Here is a 22,594-nt window from a genome sequence, read left to right on the forward strand (position 1 = left end):
GGCAAAATTGTCATGAAAGGATAGACTGGAAGGGCTGACTCATTAGGGGGAGAGTAAGTGGGAGTATGGAGTAAGGTGTATATAAGCTTATATGTGACAGACTGACTTGATTTGTAAACTTTCACTTAAAGCTCAATAAAAATTATTTAAAAAAAAAAAAAAGTGACCATGAGGAACCATCGAGGTTTGTGGCCATGCTTACAATCTCCTCATCATTTGATATATCTCAGAACACTCAATGGGTATACAATACGGGGAGCAGCAAAGCTGGTTAAATGTCTAAGTGGTTAACTGGTTGGAGTCTGAAGACCTAAACTCTACCACTTCATAGCTGTGTGACCTTGAGCAAGTTAGGTAACTTCTCTGTTTCAGGCTCAGTTTCCTCATTTGGAAAATGGTCTTTGTGGGCATCAAACTGAAAGAATTGATACAAAGTGCCTGACACAACATCTGTATATATTAGTCCTCAATTTATGTTAAAGTTATTGTTAGCCTTGTCATTGTCATCGTCATCATTCAGTGCTGTTGAATTACTAGGATAAGGTGATGAGGTACCAGGCATCTCTCACGTCTCTTTCTTCTGCCTATTTACATCTTCCCTCGTACTTCGGCCGCCACCGCAGGGATGTCTGGATCTGCTGTCAATTATGTTGAAAGACCCTGGACTGAGTCTGCCTCATTTCATTCACTAAAAAAAAAAATTCACTGGCAGCCATCTATTCAGGACTAGCCAATTCTCCAGAGTCCCTCTCCTTTGTCCCTAACCAGAGTCTAGTCAGTCTCCCAGCTCTGCCTTCTGGAGCAGGCCTTCCTCTCTGATCAGATCAACTTCTATATAAATATTAAATTGTGTCTCAATGTGTTCCACTCTTCCTTTCAAATCTAAGTAAATCAGTTCTTCTCCTTGTTGGAATTCCCCGGGTCCAGCTGAGGTTTCCCCACTGATGTCCTGCATCTTTTGACAGTGGCAAGATTTTTCTCTAGATATTAAAAGTGAAGGAGTTCACACAGGAATGAGCCTCCATATTCCTAGGCCTTTGTAAAATACAGATTTCTAAGCCCTCCTTCCCATTACTCTTGGGTACCTTTACTTTAGGTTCCTAAAGAAATTTTGGTACCTATTTTTAAAGATCATTAGCTTCTTAGCTGATTATAGGCCCAAAAAGGGTTTAAATATGCCTATGTATGAATTATCTTGCCCCAGGAGTAACCAGGCAGGGCAGCCCAAACCCCTGGTTCAGGGCTATTGTGTATGGTTATATAATTTGTGCACTGCACAACTTCAAGGGCACCATTCACACTTTCTACAACTTGATGGCACTCCCCTGTAATTGTACAGTGCACACACACCCTATGTAACTGCTCATGGTGGCCATGCCCAGATAGTCACCTCTGATCATAAGTAGTCTCCTTTCTTTAACCTAGTACGCTTTTGTTGTTGCTAGTTGCCGTCAAGTTGATTCCAACACATGATTACCTCATGGCTACCCCATGTGTTGTACAGCAGAACTCTTCACAGGGTTCTCTTGGCTGTAATCATAACCAAAGCAGATTGCCAGGCCTTTTCTTCCATGGTACCACTGGGTGGGTTTGAACTACCAACCTTATGTTTAACAGCCGAGTACAAACCATTCGTACCACGTAGGAACCTATTTATTCTAGTATGCTATTCAGAAATTACCATTTTCTCTGTGTGCCATGATGTGAAGAAGTTTGGGAAGTACCAGTCTAAATAACATCAGGGTTATATCTTCCTCCGATACACACTTATTCCCTAGCCAGGCCAACCATGTCCTCCATAGAAGCCTGAGCTAGCCTGCCTAGATGGTGTCTTTCCAATCAGGCCTGTTGTGTTTTCCTAGGTCCATGGAAGAAACCTCTTGTCCATCGACTATGACCGGAATATACGGACAGAAAAGATCTATGATGACCACCGCAAGTTCACCCTAAGGATCATTTATGACCAGGTGGGCCGTCCCTTCCTCTGGCTGCCCAGCAGCGGGTTGGCAGCAGTCAATGTCTCATACTTCTTCAACGGGCGCTTAGCTGGCCTGCAGCGTGGGGCCATGAGCGAGAGGACAGACATCGACAAGCAAGGCCGGATCGTGTCCCGCATGTTTGCTGACGGGAAAGTGTGGAGCTACTCCTACCTTGACAAGGTAGGTGAACACACCTCCCCCATCCATCTGGGGCTTTCTGCTATTCACACTGCTCTTTGTAAGCTGACCTGGCACTCTCCACCATAAGACATTTTAACATCTTTACTTTGACTCTACAAGGGCTCTCCTCACACTCCCACCCTCGCTGAGATGGAGGAAAATGTTATTCATAGCTCAGCACTATTACCGTTAAAAGAAAAAAAGTGCGAGACACTCAGTAATGGCAAGAAGGATGGATTGTCTGATTTTCTTCCAAAAAAAAAAAAAAAGTGCTGTTGAAGCGGACAGATTCATCCACTGGCTGTGAGCTAATCATTACTTATGAATTGGAAATGTGTGATTCATTTCTGCCTTGCCCTAAATTAAGCCATCAGGGTAGGGAATTTTGCCTAAATCTGGAGCACAGAGAGCGACACCCTCCTACCTGACCTATTGGCTAAAACAGCCAACGGAGCCTGTCTACATAATTCCCAGCGTCTGAATGTGCCACCTTCAGGTCTCCGTGCCAGAAAAGGTCAGGTTGGAGCAGCGGTAGAAAGAAGTCCCTCTGGGGCACATGTCAAGACTTTTGAAGGCTGCCCTGGTCATCCTGTCATTACAGCAGGGCCTGCTCAGCCTGCGCCTCTCACCCAGGCTCCCCTTGGTGCAGGCCCATTTCCTGCCTTCCATGCCTCCTCATTACAGCGGCTACTTGCAGAGCTGTTATCTCTGCAAGAGAGGCCCTGCTATCCTCTTCCTCCTCCCTGAATACTGTTCTCATTATGCAATGAAATACTGGAATGGCTGACCAAGGGAGGCAGGAATCTCCTAATCCCCTCAAGTTTAAAGCCACTGTTTTCCCCCAAAGAATCTATTATTGTGGGTTATTTCATCTTTCCGTAGCTTCTAAATGAAGGCTGTGCTTTCTCTTTGGATTTAACCAAAAGAGGCAAAAATATAGTCTGTGCGTCACCTACTCCTGCTATACCAGTGGCAGTCATTTCTAAACAAACACAGCATTCCGTTATTGAACTGGGAGGCAAACTCAATGACTCCTGCCTCCATCCTCGAGGCCCTCGCTACGCAAAGTGTGGTCCAAACAACATAAGCATCAGTTGGGAGCTTTTTTTTTCTTGGAATGCAGATTTCCAGGCCATGACCCATCCCTAGTGAATCAGTATCTGCATTTTAATAAGGTCCCTGGGTGTTCTGCATACACGTTAAAGTTTAGGGAACACTGCTTTGGAGCCCTGGTAGTGCAGCGGTTAAGAGCTTGGCTGCTGACCAAAAGGTCAGCAATTCGAATCCACCAGCCACTCCTTGGAAATCCTATAGGGCAGCTCTACTCTGTCCTGTAGGGTCGCTATGAGTTGGAATCAACTCGATGGCAATGGGTTTGGTTTTTTTTGGTTTCCTCTAGGCGACCACAATGAATTCCTCAGAGTTGGCATGCCAGATGAAATAAATCTGCTTGTAATCTCTGGATTAAGCTTTGCCATCCTTCATGGCTTTTGAGTGGATGTTTGAGGAGCTGGAATAAATTTCTGTCAACTGGAGTGCATGATCCTGCAGAACCAACTCATGTGTCCCTCCCTTTTCCTTCCTCCAGTCCATGGTCCTCCTGCTTCAGAGTCAGCGTCAGTACATATTTGAGTACGACTCCTCCGACCGCCTCCATGCCGTCACCATGCCCAGTGTCGCCCGGCACAGCATGTCCACACACACCTCCATTGGCTACATCCGCAACATTTACAACCCTCCTGAAAGCAATGCTTCAGTCATCTTTGACTACAGCGATGATGGCCGCATCCTCAAGACATCCTTTTTGGGGACCGGACGGCAGGTATTCTACAAATATGGAAAACTTTCCAAGTTATCAGAGATTGTCTATGACAGTACTGCCGTCACTTTCGGGTATGATGAGACCACTGGCGTTTTGAAGATGGTCAACCTCCAAAGTGGGGGCTTCTCCTGTACCATTAGGTACCGGAAGATTGGCCCACTTGTGGACAAGCAGATCTACAGGTTCTCCGAGGAAGGCATGGTCAATGCAAGGTTTGACTACACCTATCATGACAACAGCTTCCGGATTGCAAGCATCAAGCCCGTCATAAGCGAGACTCCCCTTCCCGTTGACCTCTACCGCTATGATGAGATTTCTGGCAAAGTGGAACACTTTGGCAAGTTTGGAGTCATCTACTATGACATCAACCAGATCATCACTACTGCTGTGATGACCCTGAGCAAGCACTTTGACACCCATGGGCGGATCAAGGAAGTCCAGTATGAGATGTTCCGGTCCCTCATGTACTGGATGACGGTACAGTATGATAGTATGGGAAGAGTGATCAAGAGGGAACTCAAACTGGGGCCTTATGCGAACACCACTAAGTACACCTATGACTATGATGGGGATGGGCAGCTACAGAGTGTGGCCGTCAATGACCGCCCAACCTGGCGCTACAGCTATGACCTCAACGGGAACCTCCACTTGCTGAACCCTGGCAACAATGTGCGCCTTATGCCCTTGCGCTATGACCTCCGGGATCGGATAACCAGACTCGGTGATGTGCAGTACAAAATTGATGATGACGGCTACCTGTGCCAGCGAGGGTCTGACATCTTCGAGTACAACTCCAAGGGCCTCCTAACACGAGCCTATAACAAAGTCAGTGGGTGGACTGTCCAATACCGCTACGATGGTGTAGGGCGGCGGGCTTCCTATAAGACCAACCTGGGCCACCATCTGCAGTACTTCTACTCTGACCTACACAACCCAACTCGCATCACCCATGTCTACAATCACTCTAACTCAGAGATTACCTCGCTCTACTATGACCTCCAGGGCCACCTCTTTGCCATGGAGAGCAGCAGTGGGGAAGAGTACTATGTTGCCTCGGATAACACAGGGACCCCACTGGCTGTGTTCAGCATTAATGGTCTCATGATCAAACAGCTGCAATACACTGCCTATGGGGAGATTTATTATGACTCTAACCCTGACTTCCAAATGGTCATTGGCTTCCACGGGGGACTCTACGATCCCCTGACCAAGCTGGTCCACTTTACTCAGCGTGATTATGATGTGCTGGCAGGACGATGGACCTCTCCCGACTACACCATGTGGAAAAACGTAGGCAAGGAGCCAGCCCCCTTCAACTTGTATATGTTCAAGAGCAACAATCCTCTCAGCAATGAGCTGGATTTGAAGAACTATGTGACAGGTGAGGTCTTTGCTGCCTCAGTCAGGCAGTGGCTCCATGCGGGGTAGTGGTCCTGGTAGACTTTGTTGGGAACATTGAAAGAAGGTCTTAAATCTGATGCCAGGAGAGTTCTTGAGAGCTGTACATACAGGGCAGTGCACGTGGCAGGAGTACAGTATCTGGAACAGTAGAGTGACAGCAATACAGTATGGTCACCAGCTCTGTTTTAAGATGCCCTGACCATTCTCAGGAGCCCTGGTGGTGCAGTGTTTAAGAGCTCAGCCACTAACCAAAAGGACAGCACTTCGAATCCACCAGCTGCTCCTTGGAAACCTTATGGGGCTGTTCTACCCTGTCCTATATGGTCTCTATGAATCAGAATCAACTAGATGGCAATGGATTTGGTTTTTGGTTTTGGACCCTTCTCAAGTCCATTCAGTTGAACTAACTTTTATAAAATCCCTCCCTGTACCAACCAAGGAAAGTAGCCTTATAAAAGAGTAAAAAAAAATTGGATTCTGGCGTCCAAAATTTCTGGCTAAAATCCTCTCTCTTCCATTTATAGGTTGAAGGACACTGGGCTACTTGTCCATACTCTCTGACCTTTATTTTCCTTCTCTGTGAAATGGGACTAATAAAGCCCATCCCATAGAGTGATTGTGAGAAGTAAATGAATTTATGTAGGTAAAGTCTAGGGCCTAACACTTTCAGAGTAGATGTTCACAAAATGGTGTTTGTTCATGTTATTAACATTGCCATTACTAGTGAACAATGAGTTTGCATAGGGTGTCAAGATGACTAAGACCCAGTGCCTGATCTCCAGGGCTCACAACAAAGCTGTCAAGATAGATGTAGAAATTACCAACAATAATGCAAAGCAGAATTAAGTCTTTGCTACCATATACCATACTTTACACAAACGACACTCATGTTACATGTTTTTTTGCCACTGTGCCCTCCCCCTGCAAGGTATTTTTGTAAGTGTGCTATGCTGATTTTTTCACAGCAATATGTATCTGTTCTTATATTTATTCCATAAACATTTATAGAGTGGCACCATGTTAGATTCTGGAGATACAATGGTGAAGAAGACAAACACTTCTCCCCCAAGTTGTGTGTGTGTCTGTAGATGAATTCAAATTTGGAAGATTTTACATAGTACAGAAGGGTCCATGTCAAAATGGACCTTGAAGGATGAATGGGATCTTGGTTGGGAGAAGTCTCAAGGCTGAAGGAAGACTTTGAGCAAAAGTCAGAAGCTTGGAGATGGCATGGAGGGAGAGGCCACAGGAGTTAAATGACCTACTTTGCTCTAAACATCAGAAATTGGTGAAATGAGGGTCTCTATCCATCTATCAGAGCTCTGGTGGTTCAGTGGTTAAAAGCTACAGCACCTAACCAAAAGGTCAGCAGTTCAAATCCACCAGCCACTCCTTGGGAACTCTATGGGGTAGTTCTACTCTGTCCTGTAGAGTTGCTATGAGTCAGAATTGACTCAACAATAGCGGGTTTGGTTTTTGGTTTTATCCATCTATCAAGTGTCCCTGGTGGCACAGTGGTTAAGCACTCAGCTGCTAACCGAAAGGTCAGCATTTTGAATCTGCCATCCACTCTGCGGGAGAGAGATGGGGCAGTCTGCTTCTGTAAAGATTTACAGCCTTGGAAACTCTATGGGACAGTTCCACTCTGTCCTACAGGGTCATTGTGAGTTGAATTGAGTCAAGGGCAGTGGGTTTTGGGGTATCCATCTATCCATCCATCCATCCATCCATTTAACAAATATTTACAGAGTATCTAACATGTACTAAGTACTAGAGTTATAGTAGGGAGCAAAATAAAGTCCCTGTTCTGAGAGAAATAAGCAAAGAAATCAGAAGGAAAAAATAAACATGTGTGTGTATGTATAATCTCCAAAGGGCCAACTTCCAACAAGCAAGCCAGGGCGATCTTGCTTGTCTATTCACTGTGAAAGATACAATGATTCAGACCCCAGGACCAGGGTCCCCCAAGTTCCAGGAAACTCACTGCTCTTGGCCATGGGCCAGAGAGGCATCAAGCCTAAAGGGCCCCTCCCTCAGGTGACAAGGGACCACTTGTCCATCCCCCAAAACAGAAACAGAGGCAGCAACTTCCTGGAGCACAGTGGTGCCCTTAATATCCTGTGCTGCAGAAAGAAATAGAACATCTTAGAGATGAACTTATAGCCATGCAGTGCCTCACCGGTAAGTTCTAGACCCTTTGAGGAGCCCTGGCGGTAAAGTGGTTAAGAGCTCAGGCTGCTAACCAAAGGTCAGCAGTTCAAATTCACCAGCTGCACCTTGGGAACCCTATAAGGCAGTTCTACTCTGTTCTCTAGTGTTGTCATGAGTCAGAATCATCTTGACAGCACACAACAGACCCTTTGAAGTTGAACCCAGCACCCCCATACAACAGAAGTAGCGGGTACCTTTTGAGCCCACGAGCTACAACCAAGCTAATTCCCTCCTGTTCTCCCTGTGCCTCATCAGGCAGCCTGCCATGCTGCCAGCCAGGCCTCCTCCCTCCCCTGTATTTTTGAATGACTTTTGTCTCCCAGTTTACTATAATGTCACATTAAAGTACCTCTCAGGAAAAAATAAAATTTTATATATATATATATATATAAAATAAAACCCACAAAAGCCAAAACCTGTGTAAGGCAGTAACTTGTCAGACAAGGAAAACTCAAAGATTTTCCACTAAAATGAGCAATAGAAAAGTGATAAGACTACACCTTGTCAAAGGCAGAAACTTGTGAGACCTAGAAAAACAAGGCAGTACCATCAAGTTCCGGCTCTCACAGGTTTCACTGTGTGTCTATAAATATATGTGCATGTGTACGTGTATGTGTAATTTTATTTTTGCATACAATTTTATTTTATATGTAGCCCAGTTGCCATCAAGTTGACTCCTACTCATGGCAACCTTATGTGTGTCAGAGTAGAACCGTGCTCCACAGGGTTTTCAGTGACTGATTTTTCAAAAGGAGATTGCCAGGCCTTTCTTCCAAGGTGCCTTTGAGTGGACTCAAACTTCCAACCTTCTGGTTAGCAGTAAGCACATTAACCTATTGTACCACCCAGGGACTCTATTTTATATATATGTATGGTCTCGGGTAATGATAAGTTCTGTGAAAAGAAATCAAATAGGATAAAGGGTTAGACTGGGAGTGATGGAAAGTAGCTCTTTTATTTAGGGTGCTCATGGAAGGTCTTTCTGAGGAGGTGACATTTGAGCAGAGACCTTTATACAGCGGAGGAGGGAGGGAAGAGCATGACTGGAGAGAGAGACCATGGCTATCTTAGCTATAGAAGTAGAATCTTCCCTGCCACAGAATTGGCATCTCACAGTCCTGCTGGCACTGGGCACCTTGGGGACAAATAGCCAGAGGCACATAAAGAGAACACCCACAGAGTGAGTTGAATAGACATATGCAATCCCAAGGCCCACACAAAACCATTCACAGAGCACCATCAACCTCACTGAACCCCCCGGCTACTTTTCTGGTTCTGCTGAAAAAGCTATATATATAAATTAGCAAAGTTTTCTGAATACCAAGTGGCTTTCCTCATTCCAGTGCTTCATGGAGACTCAATAAATGTGAAGCCAATCAAGTTGAACTACGTCCAACAAAACTGAATCCAGAAACCATTAGAAAGCATCTAAAGTAGAGGGTGGTGTTGAGAAGCGGTTCAGGGCTTGATGTCTACAGTGGAAACTGTGGGAAGGGGGCACGGGTAGAGAACAGAGCAGACACCAGACCATGCCTGCTGTCTGCTCTAGGTGAGCTGACCGCAGAGGTAGATCTGAGCAGAGCACTCCAAATCACCCCCCGAATCTGTAAACTCCATCTAAATGAGTCTTAATTTGACACTTAGGAGACTAGCAGAGTGGTTGGACTTGCTGCTCACAATTTAAGCAGAAAAGGTAATTAAGATGTAGCCAGAAGAATCACAAAGAACAGAATCTTCTCTGTCTATTACTCAAAAGAATTGTTGTTGTTTAGAAATAGAGCTCTCTGAATTCAAGTGGCAGCTCCTGGCTCTGGAGGAGGGCCTGTTTCCTCCCAGGGATGCTGGCGCAAAGGTGTAGAGTGCTGGTTAGGGGCAGGGGCTTGGAAGTCAAGGACGCCTGGGCTGGAACCAAAGTGGAGCTGCCAGAAGTGGTGGGGGAGGGCAGGGAGGGTTCCTTGCCCACTCATAGGCTTCAACACAGCACCCTTTCTAACAGCTTTTTTTAAAGGTAACATATTACCAATTAAGAAGCCCTGGTGGCACAGTGGTTAAGAGCTCAGCTGCTAACCAAAAGGTCAGCAGGTCAAATCCACCAGCCACTCCTTGGAAACCCCACGGGCCAGTTCTACGTTGTCCTTAGAGTCGCCATGAGTCAGAATTGACTCCACGGCAATGGGTTTGGCTTTTCTTTTGGTTTGTTATTATCACTTGATAAATCAGGGATGAAAAGAAATAATGTAAAAGAAAGCCTGGGAGACAGCCTCCCACCCCAACAACCTGCAGTGCAGGCCCCACTCAGCCAGAGTGACCAGCTCATCACAGTTCACCCTGGACTTGGCCAGGAAACTCCTTCATCCTGGACAAACACGGTAAACCTACACCCAGCCCTGAGCACCCCCTTGTCCTCAGGTCAGTTAGGTGTTAGAGCCTGAGTGCATCTCAAGACACCAATTCTACCCTTTCCATTCACTTATCGTGTGACTCAGACAAATGTCTTAACTTTTCTAAGCCTTAGTTTCTTCCTCTGCAAAATGGTAGTAATAATAGCACTCACACCGTGGGCTGTGAAAATTAAATAACTTATGAAGAGAAAAGGTGTCTAGCACAGAGTGAGGGCTAATCCATGGTAGGAATGTGTTTGCTATTTATATGCAACTATAGTAGTTCAATGGTAGAATTCTCTCACCTTCCATGCAGGAGAACCAGGTTTGATTCCCTACCAGTACACCTCAAACACAGCCATCAACCATCTGTCGGCAGAGGTTTGCGTGTTGCTATGATGCTGAAGAGATTTCAGTGGAGCTTCCAGACAAAGACAGACTAGGAAGAAAGGCCTGGAGATCTACTTCCAAAAGTCAGCCAATGAAAACCTTATGGATCACAACGGTCCTATCCCGTTGTGCATGGGGTTGTCATGAGTCTGGAGCCCACTAGATGGCAGCCAACAACAACATGGACTTGAGGGAGTCCCTGGGTGATGCAGACTGTCAACATGCTCTGCTACTGACCGAAAATTTATAAGTTCAAGTCCACCCAAAGGCACCTCAGAAGAAAAGCCTGGTGCTGTACTTCCGAAAAAATAGCCATTGAAAATAGTTCTACTCTGACACACCTATGGGGCCTCCATGAGTTGGAGTCAGCTTGATGGCAGTTTGATGGACTTAGGGTGTTTGCAGATGAAGCATATAGTCCCTGCCTTTGCATACTTTTCTTGGGAGTAGAGGGAGGGAGCCCTGGTGGTGCAGTGGTTAAGCACTCCGCTGCTAACCAAAAGGTCAGTGGTTCAAACCCACCAGCTGCTCCATGGGAGAAAGATATGGCAGTAGGCTTCTGTAAAGATTACGGCCTTGGAAACCCTATGGGGCAGTTCTCCTCTGTCCTCAAGGGTCGCTATGAGTTGGAATTGTCTCGACAGCAATGCGTTTGGCTTTGGTTTTTGGTTTAGAGGAAGAGGTGTCCAGCTACACCTTGGAACTGATTCAAACTCTGCTCTGAGTGACATTGATTGAGCAGATCGGAGACCCTTGACTATATATAACAATCGTGAGGATGGTGCAGGACTGGACAGTGTTTGGCTCTGTTGTACATAGGGTTGCTGTGAATCAGAACTGACTCGACAGCACCTAACAACAACAGACCGTATATGAGTTAAGTGAGCCTCCCAGCAGAGACGGAGTACCCAATAAGCAAGGTACACGTGGGCTTACTTGTGCTTGCTTACTATTCTGTAGTGCACAATTTCCCCTGTTTTTCACCACATGTGAAAGTGTGCACTACGGCTTAGTAAGTAAACAATTAAGCCCTTGCGTGCCTTGCTTACTGGTTAACACATCCCTGCTCCCAGATGCAGCCCAGGATGACTCACTGTATCTGTCCCCATCCGTCTCCCTGGTGGGTCTTTGGGCTTACAAACCCCAGGGAGGCTTTAGCGCAAGGCTGGATTTTGTGGGGTTTAATTTCCCTAAGTGAGGAGGAAGGCACAACCTCCTTCTCACATTATCCGCTTCTCATATTTACACTTAACACCTGAAGATGCTGCGCCGACAGCGTTTTCAGCAGGAGAGGGAGCTTCTGCGACGACATTGTAATCACATGCTGTGAGGAGCATGAGAAGAGGGGCGTTAGAAGCTATTAGGAGGGGCCACATCTCCAGCTCCTGCCTAAACGGCTCCCTCTCAACAGCTTGTTTGGGGAGCCTGTCACTGGGTAACACCAATTCCTTCAGAAGGAGGAGGGGTGTCTGAGCTGTCCCAGAAGTGCCTTCTGCAGAGGGAGGAGGAGACGGGCAACTGGAATAAACATTTTAGTGTAGGTTTGACTCAGAAACGAAGCCACGTTTGTTGTTGTTGTTAGTTGCCATTGAGTTGGCTCCGACTCGTGGCAACCCCATGTACAACAGAACAAAACATTGCCCAGTCCTGCGCCAGTTGCACAATCGTTGGAATACTCAAGTCCGTTGTCGTGGCCACTATATATTTCAAGTGCCTTCCAACCTAAGGAGCTCATCTTTCAGCACTCTACAGGGCAATATTCTGCTGTGATCCGTAGGGCATTCATTAGCTAATTTTCGGAATTCCGAGGTAGACTGCCACATCTTTCTCCCATGGAGCAGCTGCTGGATTCGAACCACCAACCTTTTGCTTAGCAGCCAGATACTTTAACCACTGCACCGCCAGGGCTCCTTTATATGATATACAGATGAGGTATTAAGTAACATTGAAACACAGATGGGGAAAGTTACTCCCTCTTCAGTGCTCTTTTAATTCTTCCCATCCAGTCAAGGAGAAAGTCTCCACTTGACGTGGAAGAAAGACGTGGCAGTCTGCTTCTGTAGAGATTTACGGCCTTGGAAACACTATGGGGTTGCTATGAGTTGGAATCGACTCGACAGCAGTGGGTTTGGTTTTTTGGTTTTGATGCTGGTATGCTTTACCACTTCTTTAACATTCCAATCTCCCTTTTTAACAGAGAGAAGGTCTAAGACTTCTTCTGTAGCTGATAACAGAATCATGCTCTAATTTAATTGTATTGCTTTCTTTTCTTTGTTTCAAATTTACGGTTCTTTTCTGTTTACATCAACTGATTCTGTATTTCTATTTGTGGTGGTGGTATAAAGCTCCTTTTTTAAAAGTGAATTTAGGTAAGTGGAAAAGAGCAAGTTTAATTTTTAAAAAACCAAACCCACTGCCATCGAGGAGATTTCCGACTCACAGCAACCCTATAGAACAGAGTAGAACTGCCCCACAGGGTTTCCAAGTCTGTAAATCTTTACAGAAGCAGACTGCCACATCTTTCTCCCACAGAGCAGCTGGTGGGTTCAAACCACCAACCTTTTGGATAGCAGCCGAGTACTTTAACCACTGTGACACCAGGGCTCCTTTTTAAAATATCAGTAAGTAAGTAATAGCACAGGTGGTACCCGGATATGGCAAAGATCATGGTGGGTGACCATGAAGATCCACAGGTAGGAAACCAATGCTCTATGGCACCCAGCCCCTCCCTGGCACACATAGGTGCTCTTTAAATGTATAGAGTGGCTGGATTAAAGCCACGCTCCTCTCTGCTCGATACTGACATGCCTTTTTAAGGTGATTTTAAACGTTATGTTCTTAAACCACTCTTAAATGGGCTATCGCTGATGAGTGTAGTTGCCAGATCACTCAAGGAACAAGCCTGTGCCCAAGGAAGATGTATACACCATGGACCCCAGATCCCTTCTCATTAGAAGTTCTCATATACCTTTATGTTTTGTAGCAAAGTCAACATTAAATCCCTCACAACAGTCTTAGTGTAAGAGGTGGTTATACCTTAACCCTTTCAGAAGCCTGTTCTCTATCAGATGCAAACCCTCTGCCTTGCTAATTCTGGGCAGGGCAGCTATTGCCATGGATGTGCAGCGTTCACTCATTCATTCCTTTATTCATTCATTCCACAGATACTTACTGAGCACCCACTTTGTGCCAGGCAGTGTTGTAGGATCTGGGGGGACATCTGTCAATAATACAGATTTTTAAAATTCCACTTACATTCTGAGTGAGGAAGACAGACAGTAAACAAAGAACTAAATAATATGCAAATGATAGAGCACATTAGAATGTGATTATTGTTTTAGAAAAAATAGAGTAGGGTAAAGGAACTCGGATTGGTGAGGGTGGGGAAGGAGGGCAGCTTTTAAATATAGCAGTCAGGGTTGGTCTTCTCAGGGAGGTGACGTTTGAACAAGATTTGGAGGAGGTGAGAGAGCTAGAAAGAGCCAGAAAATACTTTTGGGGAAGAACATTCCAGGCAGAGGGGCTTGCCGTGTAAAAGCCCTGAGATGAGCATGTGCTTGTCGTATTCAAGAGACAGCAAAGAGGCTGGAGCTCAGTAAGCAAGGGAGAGAGTGGTACAAGTTGAGATCAGAGAGATAATTGGGGGAGAGCCTTTATAGGCCACTAGAAGGACTTTGGCTTCTTCATTGAGAGAAATGGGGAGTCACCCGAGTGCCTGAGCAAAAGACTGGCATGGTCTGCTCCATTTCTAAAGGCTCTCTCCAGCTGCTGTGCTGATGAGGTATGTGGAAGCACAGAGGCGGAAGCAGAGAGACCAGTTAGAAGTCCAGACAAAAGATGGTGGACCAGGATAGAGACAGTGGAAGTGGCAAGAAGTGGACAGATTCTGGGTATATTTTAAAACTAGAAGTAAAAGATTTAAACATATCACTCAACAGTTCCACTCCTAGGTATAAACTCAAGATAATTTAAAGCAGGTGTACAAACAAAAACTTGTACACAATGTTCATAACAGCATTATTCATAATAACCAAAAAGTAGAACCAATCCAAATATCCATCAACTAATGACTGTGTTATAGCCGCACAATGGAATATTATTTGACAACAAAAAGGAATGAAGTCCTGATACATGCTACAACTTGGATGAACCTTGAAAACATTATGTTGAGTGAAAGAACCCAGACACAAATGGAAAAATAATATAAGATTCCATTTATATGAAATACCCATAATAGGCAAATCTATAGAGATTAAAAAGTAGATTAGTGGTTGCCAGGGGCTTGGGGAGGAGGGAAAAATGAGGAATAGGTACTTAATGGACACTGGGTTTCCCTTTGGGATGATGAAAAGTTTCTAAATTAGATAGTGGTGATGGTTACACTGAATTGTGAATGTACTGGAAGGCACCAAATTGTATACTTTAAAATGGTAAATTTTATATTATATGAATTTTACTTCAATGTTTTTAAAAAGTGCAGCATTTGCCCAAAACAAAGTTCAGAAGGCAGGAAGGGGCAGGAAAGATGGGCGAATGGAAACGGGGAACCCAGGGAAGAGAGGGTAGAATGCTGTCACATTGAGGGAATTGCAACTAATGTCATGAAACAAAATATGTATAAATTGTTGAATGGAAAACTAATTTGCACTATAAACTTTTGCCCAAACCACAATAAAATGTTAAAAAAAGAAAAAGAAGAAAGAAAGAAAAGAAATGAGTGGTAGCTAAAGGGAGAAGTAAGGACAAGAGGATTTGTTTTTTAAGTTAAGAGACTTAGAAGCATGTTTGTATGCTGATGGGGTTGATCCATTGGAAGAGAGAATAAATTGATGACATGGGGAGAGAGAATGTACTTGAGCAGGCAAGAGAGAATGTCATCTAGTACACCAGTGGAGGGTTTGAACTTAAACAGCTCATCTATAATAACAGGGGGAAGGCAGGGAATATGGGTACAGATGCTGGTAGCCTGGTAAATATGATGGGAGTTTAGGAAAAGTCTCTTCTGGATACATCAATTTTCTCAGGACAGTAGGAAGCAAGGCCAGCTGCTGAGAGGAAGGAAGGGAAAGATATTGGTTTAGGAAAAGATGAGAAGATGTAAAATCATCTAGGAGAGTAAAAGAAAGAATGAATGAACTAAGAGTATAGTATGATTGCCTGGCAGCAGGAGGGCACACTTGAGAGTTGTGATCATAGATTTAAAATAAAGTGACACCAGCCAGCATGGTTATGTTTTTGTTTTTTTCTCCAGACACATTCAGCTGCACAGGTATAAATAGGGCATAGCAAAGACTTGGATTTAATCAAAACTGTGATTTTTGCCACACAAGTATGATGAAGTGAGAGAGGGCAAAGGACCTGAGAGTTGTACAAGGGAATGATTATAATGATTAGCCATGGAATTTCTGCCGGGTAAGAAGGGAAGAGAGACCAGGAAGTTGAGGAGTAGTGAAAAGGAATTTGGGGTGGGTTGAAGGTCCTGAATCAAAGGATTGTGGTGATCAAGGTACAATAAGGAGTAAGCTAGAAAAAAATGAGGGAGTAGTCAAGGATGGCATGCATGGAATTGAGATAATGGAGGGATTGCCATTATTGGTGATGACAACGAGGTCCAGAAAATGACCTTGGAAGTGTGTAGGAAAAAGAGCCTCAAAGGAGAGGAGGTCAAGGAACAACTACTTGTATAATTTAATACCTAAGAATTAATTCAGGAGCAGAGTTGGATAGAATGACAGTGGTCTAGAAGCTAAAAGCTTCAGGAATACAGGGGAGTAGACTGGGGGTCAGTAGATGGCAAAACAAGGAGTACTTGAACCTCCAGGTCCAGTAACCAAACCAAAACCAAACCAAACTCGTTTCCATTGAGTTTGTTCTAACTCACAGCAACTGTATAGGACAGAGTAGAACTGCCCCATTGGGTTTCCAAGGAGCGGCTGGTGGATTTGAACTGCTGACCTATTGGTTAGCAGTCAAGCTCTTTAACCACTTCACCACCAGGGCCAGTAACAATAGGAGAAAAAGCAGCCATCATTTGACAGGGTTGCAGACAGAGCAGTGTCCTGAGGGGAAAGATGGTTTCAGTTAGGACAGTAAGGGGAAGGAAACATTCAGAAAAGAGATTGAAGACATGGGGGCTTTGACGATGACCCGTGTGAATTCCAGAAAGCCTACAAAAATGTTTTGGGAATTGGGAGAGGTGGAGGCAGGGCAGGCAAGGGATTAGAGCACAGGACATGAGGCATGATGTTGGCGTGAGTCTTAGTGTGCTACAGCTGCTATAACAAAATACTATAGACGGGGTTACTTATAAAAACAGAAGTTTGTTGTCTCATAGCTCTGGAGGCTGAAGCCCAAATCAAAGAATCAGTCATGTTGATTCATTCTGAGGGCTCTGAGAGGGGAATGTTCCATGCCTCTCTCCTAGCTTCTAGTGGTTCTCAGCAATCCTTGGCATTTCTTGACTTGTAGATGCATCTTCACATGGTGTCTTCCCCCTGTCTGTACATGTTTTCATCTTTTATAAGACACTACCCAGATGGGATTAGGACCCACTCTACTCTAGTATAACCTCATGTTGACCTAACTGCTAACATCTCAAAAGACCCTATTTCCAGACAAGGTCATGTTCACAGGTACCAGGGATTAGGACTTCAACATATCTTTTTGTGGAGACATAATTCAATCCATAACAGGATGCCTGTTATAAGCACGGATAAGGAGTAGAATGAGATTAATCCTGGTGGACTCCAGGCAGCAGATGGTGTTGGTAAGGCTGCAAGGGTTGAGAGGGACAGATGCCCAGGACTCTTCATGGATTGCCAGGGAAGGAGGCAAGAAGGCCTGGGGAGAGGCAGTTTTACTCTTTGTACTTTTCAGTAGAGGGCAGGGCACCTGGGACAGGGAGGTATAATTCCCAATGCAAGGAACTCAGTCTTGACCGCTGATGGGGGAAGGGTTGTCTTAACTCTGAGTATGCAGAGCTCTCTCTTGACCTCTCTGTGGAAAGTAGGAAGCCTGGAGAAACAGACCTCGGGAGCCAGAGACTGTGCAGTCCACACATGCCAGGCTCTTGGAATCCCTTCCCCCTAGTGACCCAGCATCAATGCAACACCTGCTCAGTGCAGCATTGTGCTCATAGGCATCGCTTATCCACCTTGTTGATTACTGTATCCCCAGTTTCTAACACAGTGGCTGCCTATGGTAGATGACCTTACATACTTCCCAAGTGAAGGAGTCCATATTTTTTGAATGGTCCATGTGCCAGGCAGTATGATAAGTCCTTTACAGGGATTTTCTCATTCAATCCTCACAACAAACCAATGAGATAGGTACAATTGTTATCCTAACTCACGTCTGAGCAACCTGAGGCTTAGAGAGGTACAGGGACTTGCCCAAGGTCACACAGTGAGGGGATTTGAAGCTTGATCTATCTTACTGCAGCACTGGCATTAATAATGATATGGTAGTCATTAACTGACCAGATTTGGAAGGAACCATGTAAAGAATCTTTGTGTATGGACCCAAGAGACGTTCTCAAGCCCTTGCCTCCCTCTCTTGTGGGGCCCCACACCCAGCCACCCATTTTCTATCTCTGGAAGATCCTCTACTGCTCTCTGTCCATCATGATTTCAGAAATCTTTATTTTCTTCCCACCATAGATGTGAAAAGCTGGCTTGTGATGTTTGGATTTCAGCTTAGCAACATAATTCCTGGTTTCCCAAGAGCCAAAATGTATTTCGTGCCTCCTCCCTATGAATTGTCAGAGAGTCAAGCAAGTGAGAATGGACAGGTAAGTGGGCATTCCTGCCAGGAATCTGAATCTTTGCCATCAAAGGCTTTTTCGCAAACAGAACTGCATGGGAGCCAAGGGCATGTCAGCAGAGGAGGAAAACATTGGAGCTGGGTATAAAAGCTGCATGAAAGGTTGTGACTTCGCAGAAAGAAGAATGTCAGTGCTGTCACAGGTCTGGCGCAGCACATATGTCTTCCCCACCTTGATCATCACCTTAATTGCGGTATCATTATCTGTTCAGCGCATACCCTTGAGTCACTCGTTGATTAACAACAGCACTGAGAAATCTAGCAGCACCTGCCATCTGCACTGCCTATAAGATCATAACCCTTTTGGTTTTTATGAGAAGTAATAAAACTGTGGTTTGCCGTTTCTGTCCCATTAAGGAACATTTTTATGCCCCACATAAAACCTCCACGCTTTATGGCCCAAATGTGTACAGATTGAGTTTTGAGAACATAATTTGTGCTTGGGTCTTTCAGTGAGAACTGAAGGGTGGTCAGTTTCATTGGGTGCAGCTGAGGCCTCTGCCACTGTTGGGTGGGGGCGGACATCAATTTTCAGGAGGCCACCTCTCTTAGCCCCTACCACAGAGCTAGTACTTGGTGCTATAAATCTCAAAGGTCTCAGCTGCTCTGAAAAATTGTACAGATTGTGTAACTATAGAGAGGCAAGGAGGAGCTGCTGGGTAATTGAGAATGGTGTTCTCTCAGCCCTCCCCCTTGGGGACTACTCAATGGATGAATAGCCACCATTTCTCTCATTTATCTAAGTGCTGTTACCTTCTAAGCACAGCCTCTTCCATTATCCCAGTATGTCCCCCAACCACCAATTGAGATAAGTTGTAATTTGTGAGTGGACAACTCAAGGCCAAGAAGATAATGGTGATTTTGTCCCTCTGCAGAACCAGGGCTAGGATTCAAAGTGATTGACTCAGCATCCGGGGACAGTCCTTCTGGCCCGTGAAGCCAGTAGCTCTTGGCCTAGTGCGTCTCCAACTTTCACATGCACACAAATCACCTAGGGGAGGGACCTTGTGAGCATGCAGATTCTGATTCCATAAGTCTGGAGTGAGGCCTCGGATTCTGCTTTTCTAGCAGGGTTCTGGGGGATTCCAATGCTGCTGGCCATGCTTGGAATATACACACCAGTTGCATTGAGTCATCTCCAGCTCATGACAATCCCATGTGTGTCCAAGTAGAACTGTGCTCCATAGGGTTTTCAGTGGCTGATTTTTCAGAAGTAGATCACTAGGCCTTTCTTCTGAGGTACCTCTGGGTGGACTCAAACCTCCAACCTTAGGCGCATTAGTCATTTGCATGCACCCCCCCCCCCCCCCCCCCAGGACTCAACAAGGTCTTAACCCAAGGAAGTTAATGCATATCCAGAGCCTGGGCCTTAAAGGAACCTAGGTCACAGCAGCAAGGGTCACTGCTGCAAAGAACATCCTGCCCTCCAGGTCAGGATATTCCTAGGTCTGAAGTGTGCAAGGCAGCTGCCAAATCATCAAAGGGCTGGGTGGCTTGCTCTCCTCCAACACTGGCTGGACAGGGTGAGTGTGTAGGCTGGTCGACAGACATTGGCAAGGTGGCAAACTTCCTTCGCCATCTTTCAGTTAGGGGCACAGGCATGGGGTGGACAGGCCACGCTCTCAGGGCCCTAGCAGCCAGCCAGGCTGTCCTGGTCCCAGAAATGAGCTTGTACTAGCACAGACACAACACTAGTCCTTGAAGAGCATCCAAACATTTATCCTCTGACTCTTCTTTCGTGAGCTTCCCAGACCATCTTCTAAGCTGTCTATGTCTCCTTTTGTCCCCAGCTGATTACAGGTATCCAACAGACGACAGAGAGACACAATCAAGCCTTCATGGCACTTGAAGGGCAGGTCATTTCTAAAAAACTCCACGCCAGCATCCGGGAGAAAGCAGGCCACTGGTTCGCCACCACCACACCCATCATTGGGAAAGGCATCATGTTCGCCATCAAAGAAGGCCGGGTGACCACCGGGGTCTCCAGCATCGCCAGCGAGGACAGCCGCAAAGTGGCCTCGGTGCTCAACAACGCCTACTACCTGGACAAGATGCACTACAGCATCGAAGGCAAGGACACCCACTACTTTGTGAAGATCGGCGCAGCCGACAGTGACCTGGTCACCCTGGGCACCACCATTGGCCGCAAGGTGCTGGAGAGCGGGGTGAACGTGACCGTGTCGCAGCCCACGCTGCTGGTAAATGGCAGGACTCGAAGGTTCACCAACATTGAATTCCAGTACTCCACGCTGCTGCTCAGCATCCGTTATGGCCTCACCCCCGACACCCTGGACGAAGAGAAGGCCCGTGTCCTGGACCAGGCGAGACAGAGGGCCCTGGGCACTGCCTGGGCCAAGGAGCAGCAGAAAGCCAGGGACGGGAGAGAGGGGAGCCGTCTATGGACTGAGGGTGAGAAGCAGCAGCTCCTGAGCACGGGGCGGGTGCAAGGTTATGAGGGATATTACGTACTTCCTGTGGAGCAATACCCAGAGCTTGCAGACAGTAGCAGCAACATCCAGTTTTTAAGACAGAATGAGATGGGAAAGAGGTAACAAAATAACCTGCTGCCATTCCTTGTCTGGATGGCTCAAAAGGAGTAACTGTTATCTCCTCTCCTAAGGAGATGAAGGCCTAATGGGGGCACTAAGGCCGGGCTGCTTTAGGATCCCAAGTGGCAAGAAAGCTCACATTTTTTGAGTTAAAATGCTACTGCCCACACGAGAAGTCCCACATCCTGAAGTAGACTAAAGCCTGGCTGAAAACTCTGAGGAAAACAAACAAACAAATGAATGGACAAACAAACACAATGTTCCAAGTTCCCCTAAAATATGACCCACTTGTTCTGGGTCTACACAGAAGAGAGACAAAAAGAGATGCAAACATGTCCCAAAGGGTCAAAAGAAAAATAAACATACCAACCGAAAAACAAAGAAATGAAGACTTGAGAAGGCCTCATATCCTATTACCTCACTCATTCACACGTGAGCGACACAAGACATTCACACGTGAGCGACGCAAGACATCTACGCGGCCGGCGTCACCAGACCAGCTGAGGAAACCGATTCAGACCGCTTGTTGGACAAATACTTCAGACATTTTCGTTTAAGCAAATACAGGTGCATTTAAAACACAACTTTGGGGTGATTTGTGTGTAGCGACTGGGGTGGGGGGGATAAAAGTGAAAGAGTGAGCACTGGAAATACTTTTTAAAGAATAAAAACACAAGGAAAAAAAAAGAAATGAATATCAAAAATCCATGTGAAATGATACCGTCCAGCACTTAACCCTCAGGTCCCAACTTAGTCTGGCCTGAGCGAATTTATTTGAGCGCAGAGTGTAAAATTTAATTCAAAATGGTGGCTATACTCACTTCAGATAAATTTCATACTCTCTTGTCTTTGAAGATTTCATTGTGGACAGTAATACGCAGTTACAGGGTGTAGTCTGTTTAGATTCCGTAGTTCGTGGGTATCAGTTACAGTAGCGGCGTGGCATCGTGACACTCTTTTGCTAACGGGCACCACTTCAGATCACCCTGTACATACATAAGCCGCAAGGCACGATCGCTGTTTCAGATTTAAAATTATTAGTGTGTTTGTTTGGTCCAGAAACTGAGACAATCACATGACAGTCACCAAGAAGAGCGAAAATAAAAAAATAAAAAACCAAAAAAAAAAAATTAAAAATAAAAAAAAACAGAAAACAAAAAAAAAGTCTAATAAGAACTTTGGTACAGGAACTTTTTGTAATATACATGTATGAATTGTTCATCGAGTTTTTATATTAATTTTAATTTGCTGCTAAGCAAAGACTAGGGACAGGCAAAGATAATTTATGGCAAAGTGTTTAAATTGTTTATACATAAATAAAGTCTCTAAAACTCCTGTGGACGCTGGTCTTCTGTGGAAATGCTTTGACATGGGGACAGAGCAAGAAGAGCTGCAGGAGAGGAGGCTGAGCTGGTATTTTGAACATTTGGAGAGAGCTTTTGTTAGAGGTCGCTGAGTGCTCCCCAGACAGCCCTGGCTTGTGGGCAATCTCTCTCGGCCTGCTACAGGCAGCCTGGAGAGCAAGCAGTGTGGCCCCACAGGCCTACCTGTGTGTGGATCCCTCCAGGCCTCCTGGGAAATCCAGGCTTCCCCCTGCAGCTGCATTCTAGTTCTCAGAGATGCTGACGGGGAATTGAGGCCGGACATTCTTGCCACATTGAGAGATCTATGGGCGTGTTTGTAGCTCTGTGTGTGTGTGTAAAAGCACTTAAGGTTTAGATGAATTTTTGTTTTTACATATGTTTCATGGTTAGAATAATATCGTTACTGTTGTTGTTGTTGTCAAGTCGGCCCCCGACTCATGATGACCCCGTGCACAACAGAACAAAATGTTGCCCAGTCCTGCGCCATCTCCATAAT

The 22,594-nt window shown here is 45.5% G+C and overlaps 1 protein-coding gene across 4 annotated transcripts in view; it reads left to right on the forward strand.

Moving 5' to 3' along the window:
- Positions 1-21,320, forward strand: part of TENM2 (teneurin transmembrane protein 2) — a 1,384,955-nt gene extending 1,363,635 nt beyond the window's left edge. For all 4 annotated transcript variants that reach the window (XM_049874278.1, XM_049874280.1, XM_049874279.1 and 1 more), the window contains 4 exons: positions 1,863-2,159; positions 3,748-5,362; positions 18,023-18,153; positions 19,976-21,320. In XM_049874278.1, coding sequence (XP_049730235.1) covers positions 1,863-2,159; positions 3,748-5,362; positions 18,023-18,153; positions 19,976-20,737 — 2,805 coding nt within the window. In that variant the 3' untranslated portion in view covers positions 20,738-21,320. The remainder of the gene's footprint in view (positions 1-1,862; positions 2,160-3,747; positions 5,363-18,022; positions 18,154-19,975) is intronic.
- The last annotated feature ends 1,274 nt before the right edge of the window (positions 21,321-22,594 follow it).

Source organism: Elephas maximus, chromosome 2, assembly GCF_024166365.1.
Source record: "Elephas maximus indicus isolate mEleMax1 chromosome 2, mEleMax1 primary haplotype, whole genome shotgun sequence".
NCBI lineage: Eukaryota > Metazoa > Chordata > Mammalia > Proboscidea > Elephantidae > Elephas > Elephas maximus.